Genomic DNA, 12,909 nt, shown 5'->3' on the forward strand with positions numbered 1-12,909 from the left:
ACCCCTTCACACTGGAGGCTCATGTTATATCACTTGATGTCCTCTTGGCAAGAAGAGTGCTGATGAAGGAATATCATTTATTCTTTTTAAAACATTAACAAGAAGGAAGATATAAGATCAATGAGATCCTCACATCTATGGCTGAGTAACAGCAGCCTTTTGCTGGAGAAGGGGAAATGAAAAAACTGGTGTCACTGCAGGTGATTCTCTGCCTTTTCCAAGAGCATGTGAGACTGGCACTGCAAAAAAACTTAGGGCCAGGTCCTCAGCAGATAAGGTCTATTAAATGGAATGAAAATTAGTCACATCAGCTAAGGATCTGTCCCCATGACTTAATAATAGAGGTCCTGACTCTCCAGTGCCTCACACCTTGTATATTCATTTACACCTGTACAAAGTGGGTGTAAAATGCTACCAGAATGGCAGCAGTTTACACTCACTTTCCACAAGTGTAAATGAATACACAAAGTGCAAAGCAGTGCAGAATACAACCTATTGTCTTTTATCTTTTGGGGTTGTACAGCGTACCAGAAACAAGCCAAAGGAGCACAAGCACATATCTTTCTCATTAAAGACAAAAACTAAAACCATCTTTTTAAACACTCCCCTTCTGCAAAATTGCAACCCAGAGTGAATTTTATCATTGGACATATCTGTGAAAATGGTTTATCCTTAACCAGACTGGTGCTCAAATAAATCTTGCAAAGGTTGGTATTCTTTGTACCTTACCTGCAGAAGAAAATCAAAGAGTGCCATCTTGGACCACTCATGGTGATGGATCTCAGTACAGCCCCATTCAGCTTTGGGCACTTTGCCATTCTGCCAGCACTTCTGTTTCAATAGCTGCTGATAGGCCCCCCAATTTAGCCTCACTGAAGAATGGGTCCTATTATTTGTTGGAGCCAATGAGGAATCCCAGAGAATAACAGGACATGGCAGACCATCTGAGAAGAGGCAAAATAGAATCAGTACCATATATGAATTTATATTGGAAACTAAAAGAACTTGATCATTCTTTAGACATTGTCTCGGGCATCACTAATTACAGCATTTGTTTTTAAAGAAGACCTTTCAGATGTGGCAGGAAAAAGCTACCATGCCCCAATAATTTCACATCCTTTGGTTTATGTGGTCATATTCCACATCTGAAAACAGCCACCACAGAAAAGGAAAAACCCTATACATTATAGTTCTCTTCAATGTCTGAGAAGAAATGCTCTCTGTTTGCAACAAGAGCTGTCTGCTTAAAAGTCACTCTACTTTTGGAGGCTATTAAATCAATTTTAAAAGTTTGGCATCCGATCCACAGCTGGGGTAAATTAATGAAGCAATATTGATTTTCACCAGCTGAGGATCTAGCCCAGTGTTTCTTCCTTTCTAAGGCAAATATGAAAAGAGAGCAAATCCTGGAGTCCAGCCAAAAAGTGGAATTATTTTGTCATCTTTAGAGTTTTAGTCCTACAGATATAATATTTCACAGCTGTAAATAGAAAGTTTATAGATAGACTATATGATGGTGTGGCATGACTTTGGTTTTATCATTCATGAACAATATGTTCTTGCCAATGAGTCATACAGATCATCCCAGAGTAGTGCTGATAAGACCTTTATTCCACCCCACAGTGTCATATGTTCTTCATATACGATATATATTTTACAGAAAATCCATTTTAGAAATGTTTTAGTCAGTTTTTAAAATGTATATAAATAATATTTGTCTTATCCCTCCGGATGTAAAACCAGGTGCCTTAGGTATGATGAATCCATCTGTACAGGGCTGAGAGAGAGAGAAATTATAATCACCATGTTATGTTCATTGCATACACACAGAGAAGCTAGATGAAAAAAATAAATACTTTTGTTGGAAGGTTTAAGGTAACACTACTTTAATTCTTAGAATTCTGAGTGATAACACACGAGAGAGAGAAGACAGGCTCGTCCCTAATGCAGTGAGGCAAAATTGTCACTACCTTGTTTTTAAACTGGCTCTTTCCAGATTGATCAGATAGGATGCTTTGTTACAAAGCACCCTACCCCACAAGTAGGACCGGGAAACCCCCACCTATGCTCTTAAAATGGTAGCTTGCAATTCCAACACAGTCCTCAATCCACCACACACCACATTTTAGAAACCTCTAAAAATTACCCAAAATTGCTGTTTGCTATATAATAATGTCACTATATTTGAGTCATATATCTCAGAACATACAGCACCAGGGCTATAAGTAAGTGGTGTGTATCCTATTGGAAAAAATGGATTATTTTCTTTCCAATGATACAAAAGTTCTTATTGCTAACTCTGATGTCCTGCCTGATGCTTAAACCTGTCACTGAACCAGGGCTGAATACTGGTGTTGCACTTCAGAGCAGAGTAATATTTTTGAGGTGTGGCAGGGAGGAGGGCAGGGAATTTACATGTTTGTATGCAAAGAAGGAAACATTTATATGGCAAGTTATTAGATGGCAGTTACTGGAATATGATCAAAGGTTTGGAATTTTTGTATGGTAGTCCTGATCAGTGAGCAAAAAAGTACAGGCAAAGTGTTCAAATTTTATGCTACATCCAAATGATCACATTGCTACCACCCTGACATGTGTTACATTGCAGAGCAAATCATCTCACTATTTCCTTCATGTACATATTGAACAGGAGAGGTGGCAAAAGAGACTTGCAGCACCCCACATGACAGTACTCTCAGAACAATGAGTCCAATAGCACTCTCAGCATCTCTCTGGGAGCAAAGAATAGAACTACTTAAGAATGAGTCTATCCAGTCCTGCCAAGATCCGCAATTGAGTCAGTAAAACATCAGAAGATGCTGACTGACCTAAAATAATCAGCAAGGACAACTGATGTTTGCCCATTATTAGCAAAGGATCATCTGCCAACAAGGTCTGTGCACTTTTCATACTACTGAATTCTCCCAGGACAGAATGACCTTGAGCAAACCTAGACTGAATAAAAACCTGCTCAACTGTATTCGGAAATTTGAGGTGCAGAAGAATGGGCTGTACCACCAAGATCAGATATATTTCTAACTTTGCCAAATCCTGGCGCGCGCACATACACACACACAAGGTGATCACACTCAAATGAATCCAGTGTACAGCTCCAACCACCTCTGGAACTGTCCTCCTGTTTTCCTTGTTTTCTTAAACTAGGCATCTCCAACCCAGAATACATTTTTCCTCTTATGCCCTCCCATCTCCTTCCTTTCACTACCATCACTGATAGCTACACCATCCTCCCCTGTCATATTCAGCTTCTTGCTGTTCTTTTCCCCCAGAAGTCTATGGGTGCTCAGCAGTTTTAAAAAGCAGGACACTTATTTAGTTGCCTAAATAAGGATTTAGGAGCATAACTTTCGGGAATTTACATTTTAAAAGCTTGGCCCAAATCTTTCATATGCAGTCCAGTCCCCCAGCCTCTCTCATTCTGGGTTCCACTTCTGACACTGTCACTGACTTACCTCTTGACCTTAGTCAAATGATCTCTCAGTGATGCTTTCTCTTTATCTGTGCAATAGGGATAGTGATACTTACCTTGCTTTGTAAAGCACTTTGAAACCCACAGAAAAAAAGCTCTGTATCAGAGTTAAATATGTTATACATTGATGGGCCCTAAATCTGATCTATTTTTCCTTCTATCAATAATCAAAGTTCATGTAATTATTTATGGGGTTTCCCCAAAGCAGATATATCAGTGCTTTCCAAACAAAGCAAACGCCTCCCTGCGCACCCAAAAGGTTCAGCATAACAACCACCACCTCACTGTTATTTATTATTTTAATGTTATGACAATATCATGCCAATTTCCATTCAGATTTGTAAAAAGGTTAAACACAGGAAATGTTTGTGATTCACAGGAAACAAAGATGAACCAAAACAAAACATTTCAACTTTATAACACAAATGGAATTACTGGAGCATGTCTTTGTAGCTGGAGTAGAGAGACATTAACCCAGATTGCTGGCTGCTGCAGGGAAAATGTGAAGGCAGTGAGAAAAAAAGATAAGGGGCTTCATTCTCAGATGGTATAAATTGGCATAGCCCCATTAAAGCATGCCAGCTTACACCAAGCAAGGCTCTGGCCCAATTTGAATAACAACAAAAGGTAGTTATAGGCCTGACCCTACATGCTGTTGAGTGCTTTTAAATTCAGTTGATTACAGTAGGAGCTGAGAGGTCTCAGAAACATCCAGGATCAAGCCCATTATCTCCTACTGCTGCTGGGCCCCTACTCCCAACCATTCCTAGAGATACTGCTCCAGAGAGGCAAGTTAGAACCCCTTTCTTGCTTTCAGTGATGCTGCTACTCCTTGCAATCTTCTCCAGAGATGTCTATGCTCCACATCACTGTAGTATATGAATCTCTCTCATATATATATAATTAAAATGTATCCTCCCAAGCCCACATGAGGAAAAGTAGTAGTAATGGAGGCACAGACTGATGTAAGTGGCATGCCCAAGGTCTGTTAATTTAAAAAAAAAAAAAGAATGAAAGTTGGGGGACACACACCTCAACACGGCTTATATCAGCAAAAGAGCCTTTTGCTAGTTTAGCTTATATCATTAGGGAAGGTGGTCTAACTACAGTGGCAAACAAAAAACCCACACCTTGTTTTGCTGGTATAAGCTGTGTCTCCACTAGCAGTGATGAGCTGCCAAAATCTTAACAACTGGTTCCCTACCGGGTCTTCGGCGGCACTTCGGCAGCGGGTCCTTCACTCGCTCCAGGTCTTCAGCGGCACTTCGGCGGCGGGTCCTTCAGTGCCGCCGAAGGCCCGGAGCAAGTGAAGGACCCGCCACCGAAGCGCCGCTGAAGACTCAGAGTGCTGCTCGGTGAGTACAAGCCCCAAGTGTTTTTTTACATGTTTTTTTTTAGTCATTCCTGCCAGGGCCCCATCCGAAACTGTTTGAATCGGGCCCCGCACTTCCTAAAGCTGGCCCTGCACATCGGGGTTGCAAAATTGTATCGGGGGCCGGGTAGGGAAGGTTGTGCCTCCCAAAACAGCCTGTCCCCCCCATCCAACCCCCACCCACGTCCTGCCCTTGACTGTCCCCCTCAGAACTCGCAACCCATCAATCCCCCCCACTCCTTGTCCCCTGACCACCCCCTCCTGAGACCCCCACCCTAACTGCCCCCCAGGACCCCACCCCCTACCCAACTTGCCCCGCTCCCTGTCCCCTGATTGCCCCGACCCCATCCACCATCACCCCAACAGACCCCCGGTACTCCCATGCCTACCCAACCCCTCCCCCGTTCCCTGTCCCCTGACTGCTCCACCCCCAGAAACTCCGCCCCCTCCAACCGCTCCCTGCCCCTTATTCAACCCCTCCTCCCAGCCCTGGCCCGGCCCCCTTACCGTGCTGCTCAGGGCAACGTGTATGGATGCCGCGCGGCCTGCTGGAGCTCACAGCCCCACCCCCTTACCATGCCGCTCAAAGCGGCAGGAGCTGCAGAGCTGCCCAGGAGCATTCCAGTGCTCTGGCGCCGGCAGCATGGCACGCTGAGGCTCTGTGAGAGTGGGGGAGGGGCCGGGGAAGCCTCCCTAGCCTTGAGCTCAGGCAGGCCGGACAGGACAGTCCCGCGGGCCGGATGTGGCCCGCAGGCCGCAGTTTGCCCACCCCTTTAACAACCAGTTCTAAGCTGGCTTCTAAATTTAACAACCGGTTCACGCGAACCAATGCGAACCGGCTCCAGCTCACCACTATCCACTAGGGACCAGTAGAGCTATCCTGGCAAAGCCATCTCCGTGTAAGGTAGCCCTCTGAACAATAAAGAAATGGTGTAAGCAACTTAAACAGATCTCAAAAGTGTTGACTAAAGTATTTCCCTTCTTTCTTCCACATCTTAGCTGTAAGCATTATACACTTTGGAGAAATCTTGGAAGGGAAGAAAATCTTCAGTGTGTGAATGCAGATTTTAAGGAGTCTGTAAGTATTGGATTTTTATGTAACAAAATGTTGTGAGAATATGACCTCTGGTCTCTCACTCACATCCAGCTATATGACAGCAAGCAATTCACAGCACAACTCACTCTGATAAAGGGCACACAAAAGAGACATCATTTAAAAGCTGCTGAATGCATAAGTAAGAGTGAGTTCTCATTGCCTTGACATTAATAATTAATAACGAGTGTGCCTGAATGTTCATATCTTTTGGTGTGATGGAAAGAGCATGCTAAATATGTTGGGTGTAAGAGAAAATCTGAGGCTATCTTTCTCATTGTGTAGAGGTTCGTAAAGAAACATGACAACTCTAATCAATGGAACTTTCTATCACATCTGTGCCAAATTCCCAGCATCCATTTGCACATAACCAGTGATGAAGTGAGCAGAAACAATGCTACTCAAAATCAAATACTTTTGCACTCTAAATAGGTTTTTGTTGCAAAAACAACTCTGTAAAATTCATTGGACTAGATCTTCAGCTGGTATAAACTGGCATACCCCTTCTGACTTCAGTGGAGCTATGCCAGTTCAAGCCATATGAGGATCAAGCCCACATATATAGATAGGGGACCCATTTCAGCACATCAGAAAATCTGGGGTGGAGAAGGGATTGTTGCCATCATTGCAATCCTGAATAGGGATCTCAGACCCTAAGCAAGAAGTGTAACAAAGATGTTCAGCAACACCTTTAAGTTATATTGGGGTTAGTCCTGAAATCCAAGAAGCCCCCAGAACCATCTCTCTAATGCTGTCCCCTCCAGAGCAGGAGAGAATTTAGCTCATAATCTACCTGTATCCTGCTACTTCACTACAGATTAGGTCCTAAATATGCCAGTACAGACATATCCAGTCTACAGGTGAAGAAATTCACTATGGACATGCAGTGCAGCGATTTTGCTTGGCCAAAGTGCACAGTAAGATGGGCTGTACCCTGACACCAAACAACTCCCCTAATAGGTATCCCTGCCTGTTTTGTAGGTAAGGGGGCACAGGATATGAGCAAGGAATGATCTGAAAACCTCAGGGCAGCATGTGGAATAGCTACTGATCTACTGAGTAGCCGGCATATGCACTGGAAGTGATGTGGCCTTCTCCAGGGCCCTTCCTACCTCTCTGCAGGAATCATGAATGGTACCTTTCTAAAAAGACAAACTCTTGTACATTTTGTCTTTCCCACTGAAAAACTAATAGGAGGAAGAAGTGTCCCAAAAACTCTGAGTTTAATTTTACAGCGTCTAAGTCATTCCTGTATACAAGACAGTGTTTTGAGGCAGCACAGAGGGACTAGAAATGTAGCCTTGAGGCCATGCAGAAATCCAGATCCATTCTGGTGGACCTGTGGGAGTTTGCCACAGGCAGGAATTACATCCTATACAGATTTCTGCTTGCAAATCAATTTGGTTTGGATGGATGTAAATGAGATACTCCCTAATTCCACACCTCCATGTTGACATTACCAGACCCTAAAGCCCAGATTTCCAGCCCTAGGATGTTCATGTTCATGTTCAGAAGGCTTGGATGTAGGAAGATCATCCACCATTTGCTCCAATGCCCTTACCACACATTTATGACATTTTCCCACTTCTTTGCAGCCCTTGCTTTGCTCATTTATATCTCAGTACCAAAGGAGTTCTTCCAGCTAACACTTACTGCTTGAACACTGGGAACAAAGCAGTGTATATATATATATATATATATAATAGAATCATAGAATATCAGGGTTGGAAGGGACCTCAGGAGGTCATCTAGTCCAAGCCCATGCTCAGAGCAGGACCAATCCCCAACTAAATCATCCCAGCCAGGGCTTTGTCAAGCCTGACCTTAAAAACCTCTAAGGAAGGCGATTCCACCACCTCCCTAGGTAACCCATTCCAGTACTTCACCATCCTCCTAGTGAAAAAGTTTTTCCTAATATCCAACCTAAACCTCCCCCACTGCAACTTGAGACCATTACTCCTTGTCCTGTCAAATATTTGCATATGCATAGAATTATTTTTGCTTGGTTTTCAAATCAAAATTATGGAAGGCTTTGTCCACCTTTAGTCTCTATACTGATATTATTTTTTGATAAGCAAAGAATATTGAGGAAATAGTTATCATGACCCAACTTTCCATACTGGCAAGGCAGAAATGTCACAGAATAATTTAAACCTGTGGCAAATGGTTCACTTTTCATTAGAGGAGTGTCAAGCAGAGAGCTCTGGTGCAGTATTTTGCTAGCCTCTCTGTCACCTATTAAGGGAGGAGCTGTGGAAACAAAAAATAAAGCCCAAGTTGTTTGGGGGTTTACAAAGCGCCTCTTTGAAAATGCTTTTGACAAAATGAATGGCGGTTTTGAGGAGCCTATTTTTTTTTAAAGATTTTAATGTTACATCAAGCATGTCTTGTTACGATGCTTACATCATGACTGAGGCAAGCTAAAGGGATGTGTCAGCTTAGACCTTGTCGAGGAGTCCAGTCCTGCATTGCTTTCTTTCTCATGAGTAGTAATTACTCACACAAGCAGTCCCACTGAAATCACTTGGGCAGCCCACACACAGATTACTCAAATGAGTAAAGGCTATAGGAGCAGGCTCATTAATTGTTCATCCTGTTTTCTAAAATAATTTTTCATTCCTTTTCTAAACAAGAAGAGAACAACAGATGAGGTGTTCGCTGCTGAAATTTGTGTAGTTAATTAACAATCCAAGCCAAATACACTCAAGCAAGTAACTATGGCAACCAAGGCAGGCATTTGAAATCCAGCATGTTTCAAGATTAATGAAATGGAGAGAGGTAAGGTGCTGTGGCTGTTCCAGAAGCTGAACTCGCCCTTTAGCTGGAAAACATGAAACAAGACCCAAAAGGAAAAATGACTTTTTTCTCCTCATTACCTAGCAACACTTTTTATGCTATATGAACAAAACCAATTACAGGGAAAAGGAGGCTGAAGAAAATAGAATCTCTCTCCCAGCCAATCCAAAAGATGTTGCAGGCTGAAGACATTAAGCAATTCAGTCTACATTTAACCTAATAGCAGTTTCCAAGGGGCCTTCCATCTGTCATCTGTGCAGCCATACTATACAGAATTCCTGAAACTGAACTGAAACTGAACTACCTCAATTCCTTATGACAGCTCTATAGCAATAAATCCTGTTCCTAAAAATAGAGTATACATAGTGCATCTTCCATGCTCTGCTACTATGAATAATATTCAAAAGCCACCAACCTGTTATTCCTAGAGATTCATTCATATTGTCAAAAGAACAGGAGTACTTGTGGCACCTTAGAGACTAACAAATTTATTAGAGCATAAGCTTTCGTGGACTACAGCCCACTTCTTCGGATGCATATTCATATTGTCGTAAAGACTGCCAGAGAGAAGGCTTACACAGTGTTGATAAATCACAGATCAGTATGTTCTTTTCCTGCCATCAACTTTTGCAAGGACATTTTTGCTTTACCTTTTCTTTGATAAAATACAGGCTGATATACAAAATATTTTGTATAAAATAATCTTCTTCAGTACTAAGAAATGAACAGCAAAAACAAATAGCAATGATTCAGTAAAATATAACGCAGCCCTTTCAGCTTATGATCTGTGTGTATATAAAAATAGCATTTAGGCTGAAGACACATTTAACAAGACAGTAATGTTAAAGATAGACTTATCAACTTACATTGAATCTATTAAATCTAATTTTAATTTCATTTTAGGATGAAGAAAAATATGATATTCTGTTAAAAGCAATTTGCATTGTACATACTACAACCACAATGAAGCATCTATAGCAGGTGTGTTTATTTAGCTAGATACAGGTGTGTCACGAGCTGTAAGTTGTCAAACAGAAGAATCCACTGAGACTTCAGTGACTGCACAATTTAAATTTTAATTTCCAGAGGCATTTGTTCTTTTGAGATTATGCCAAAGCAGTTCAGGAAGGAGCTCTAAGACCTCCCCCAATAGGTGCTTGGGCTAACAGAAATGTCTCCCCTATCTGCTACTCGTGGCAAATTAATTTCAGAGCTGGTTATCCACAATATCTTGTAAAAGTGAAATCTAGGGGAGGTGAAAGAGTAAAAACTAACCTCTGAAGCACAGAGCACTGTGCTGAGAGACTTCCAGACTGTGCCCTCTTCAGTTTCATTTTGATCAGTCTATATAATTTCATATTCACTACAAAGGATATGTAAAAAAGGATCACCTACTTTTCCCCCTTACTCAAATTAGTCTTCTATGGAAAGGAAGTTGTCTGTATGCTCTCAATAACTCTATTAGTCTATAAGGCAGCCAGAAGCATTAATAAACTCTGGGTGTATTACATCCTTCAGGACAGAACTATTACACTGCAGAGGAACCCTGAAATTACGTTAACACATATTCCAGATTAAGTTCCCTATAACTGTGCTCTGTAAAGCTAGTTCTCAGACTATCTGAAATTAAAGCCTGCTGTTGACCAAATATGAAACACTGGAGTCCCCTAGATGGAAACTCAAAATCAAGTGAATTTGTTACCTTGGATGAACTCCGATTTCCTGCTTACAGAAGGCAAGGTCTTGTTCAGCCCCAAGATCCTGTCTAAATGGAAGGCAAACACCTCGCTCATATCAAGGGGTCTCTTGATGAGGCCACAGTACCCTTGACTGCAAGCTGCTCCTGTGGCACTGGGATTCCTCTCAAACACCAGTAGGACTCCATGCTGAGAGGGTGCTTCTCGGATACTGCCTATCCGGGAATCTGCCAGCAAATGCATGCTTAGGATGTCATCTTTGCTCAGCCAAGAGGGGGACCTCTCACTGTATATCCTGATATTACTCTCCCGAGCCTGGGGTTGCACATTTACACCTCCTGAAACCCCAATATGCCTTCGGTGTCCCCTGCCCACTGCCTCCCTCTCTCCATCCCAGTGCTTCTTCAGTTGGTGCCTTGGTGTCTCTGGAACTACTGCTGCCCTCATTATTCCCATGGAGTAGCTAGTCCGCCCCTGCTGCTGGGACAAGTTCTCCTCCTGCCCAGTGACACCTACTGGAAAGTGCTGCCCATAGGGCAAAGGGAATGCATGCTTCTTCCTGAGCTTGGGTTTCACGCTGCCTCGGATGTTGGTGGGTTTACTGCGCTTGGACCGCAGTGTGATGTATACCACGTTGGGTGGCACTGAGGTCCCATTGCCAGCCATCTGGGGCCCTTGGAGATCAGGTGGGGACAAAGTGCCATCCAGTGGGATCCCCAGAAAAGGTGTCTGACCAGCATCTTGAAGACTCCTGGAACTGATCTTCTGGCGTCCCCCTCTGTGCTGGGGTAAAATGTGACCCACTTGACTGACCAGAAACCCCAGGTATAGCACACAGGCTACACCCAGCAGCAGATTCCTCCTGGTCCTGGGACGCCTACCCCTGCAGAACCTCAGCACCCATGGGGTGCACAGCGAGCAAACAAACCAGTTTATGATTTGGCCTGGCTGATCTAGGAAGGTCATTTCTCCGGTGAATCCACATGATGAAAGCAGCTTATAGTCTTCAGTGGTTTCCAGCCAGGAGGATGATGCATGATTTCCCTTCACAGATCTCTATTTCTTCTTTTCCAAACAGCTTCCAGTGCAAGCGGTGCACAGGGGCCAGTGGTGTGGCTGGGAATGTGTTTAATACTAATGACTCTGACACTCCACCTCAACAAGCTGCTAAACTCTTATCAGCCACCACAGGGGAAGTGACTTGTTTCAGAGAATGAATGGAGTCAACTGTGTAAACAAAGTTAAACGAGTCAGGATCCAAAATGTCTGAGTCCCCTCTGTGGGCTGTGAAAGGAAAAAAATTGCAAATAATATTTCATTATCCACATGGATATAGAATGTGGCATCTCTCTTTTTCACTGTATAGATCTAAAGAAAAGGTAGAGATCTAGAGACATGCCATATTAGAGATTTCAGATTAAAATGAGAAGATAAATAAAATCCCAACATCATGGAACACGAGTTACAATTTACAGTCCCGAGCAATTGAACTCCCGCACTAGGAGGAAAACTTGGAAAAGCCAGACTTTCCTCTTCTTATGTTTATAACAGGCAGGTCCTCAAAGTAAAACCACATCTTTTGTTGCCTCACGTTAGTTTTAAAATATAGTGCTATAACCAGCCCAGTAACTGTACCAATTCAAATATGAACATTTCCATTATCAAACAATGATTACACCCTGGCCCAGTAACAGTTCACATGCTTCATAATCCTACATTAAAGATAAGATATTGTTAAATCTATACTCTTGTGAAGCTATAAAATAGCATTTCCTGACTATAATTTTCAAATAAAATAAAAAGCATTGTCATCTCCTCTCAAGGAAGAAAAAACATAAATGCAGAGTTTATTGCACTACAAAGATATAGAAATAGTCTTACCTATTCAGCTTGCCCCATCCTTGGCTGTGCTAAATCTCTTATGATAATGCCAAGAACTTAGTAAAAGCAGCGTTTCTTAATGTACTCTAACACACATCCCAGATTTAAGTGTGCTCCACATTTTAGATATTTGATTGCAGGCTTAATGCTCTTTGCAAATGTACTAGCTGTACAGGGAAGCTGTTTGCAAATGAACTGCTATAAACTTACATGAACCTTGTTATAAAAAACCCTTCTATTTTAAATTCTGCAATGAAAAGTCCTGTGAACGGTATGCCTTCTAAAAGTACATTCCAGCAGTTTCTAACTCCTGAGGGCCCTCTAGTGCATTGCATGCAAACATGTTTAAGAAATGCCAGTCTTCCACAGTAACGGGGAAAACCAGATCTTTTAACATATCAGAAATCATACATCCTTATATCAAAAAAGATAACTGGCTTAAAAAAATACAAGAATCACAATATATAGCAGTTACATAGTGCCATTCATCTCTAGTTCTAAAAGGGGACATATCATTGGCCTTACTTTACAGATGGGAAACCTGTGGCACAGAGAAGTTACATGACTTGCCCAAGGTCGGACA

At 42.4% G+C, this 12,909-nt stretch overlaps 1 protein-coding gene across 1 annotated transcript in view; it reads right to left on the reverse strand.

Annotated features, from left to right (window-relative positions):
- GASK1B (golgi associated kinase 1B) overlaps positions 1-12,584 on the reverse strand; it is a 23,424-nt gene extending 10,840 nt beyond the window's left edge. The window contains exons 1-3 of the mRNA XM_024106220.3: positions 12,327-12,584; positions 10,451-11,729; positions 730-944 (exon numbers count right to left, since the gene is read on the reverse strand). Coding sequence (XP_023961988.2) covers positions 730-944; positions 10,451-11,411 — 1,176 coding nt within the window. The 5' untranslated portion in view covers positions 11,412-11,729; positions 12,327-12,584. The remainder of the gene's footprint in view (positions 1-729; positions 945-10,450; positions 11,730-12,326) is intronic.
- Positions 12,585-12,909: the final 325 nt, after the last annotated feature.

The sequence above is a fragment of the Chrysemys picta genome, chromosome 5 (assembly GCF_011386835.1).
Source record: "Chrysemys picta bellii isolate R12L10 chromosome 5, ASM1138683v2, whole genome shotgun sequence".
Lineage (NCBI taxonomy): Eukaryota > Metazoa > Chordata > Testudines > Emydidae > Chrysemys > Chrysemys picta.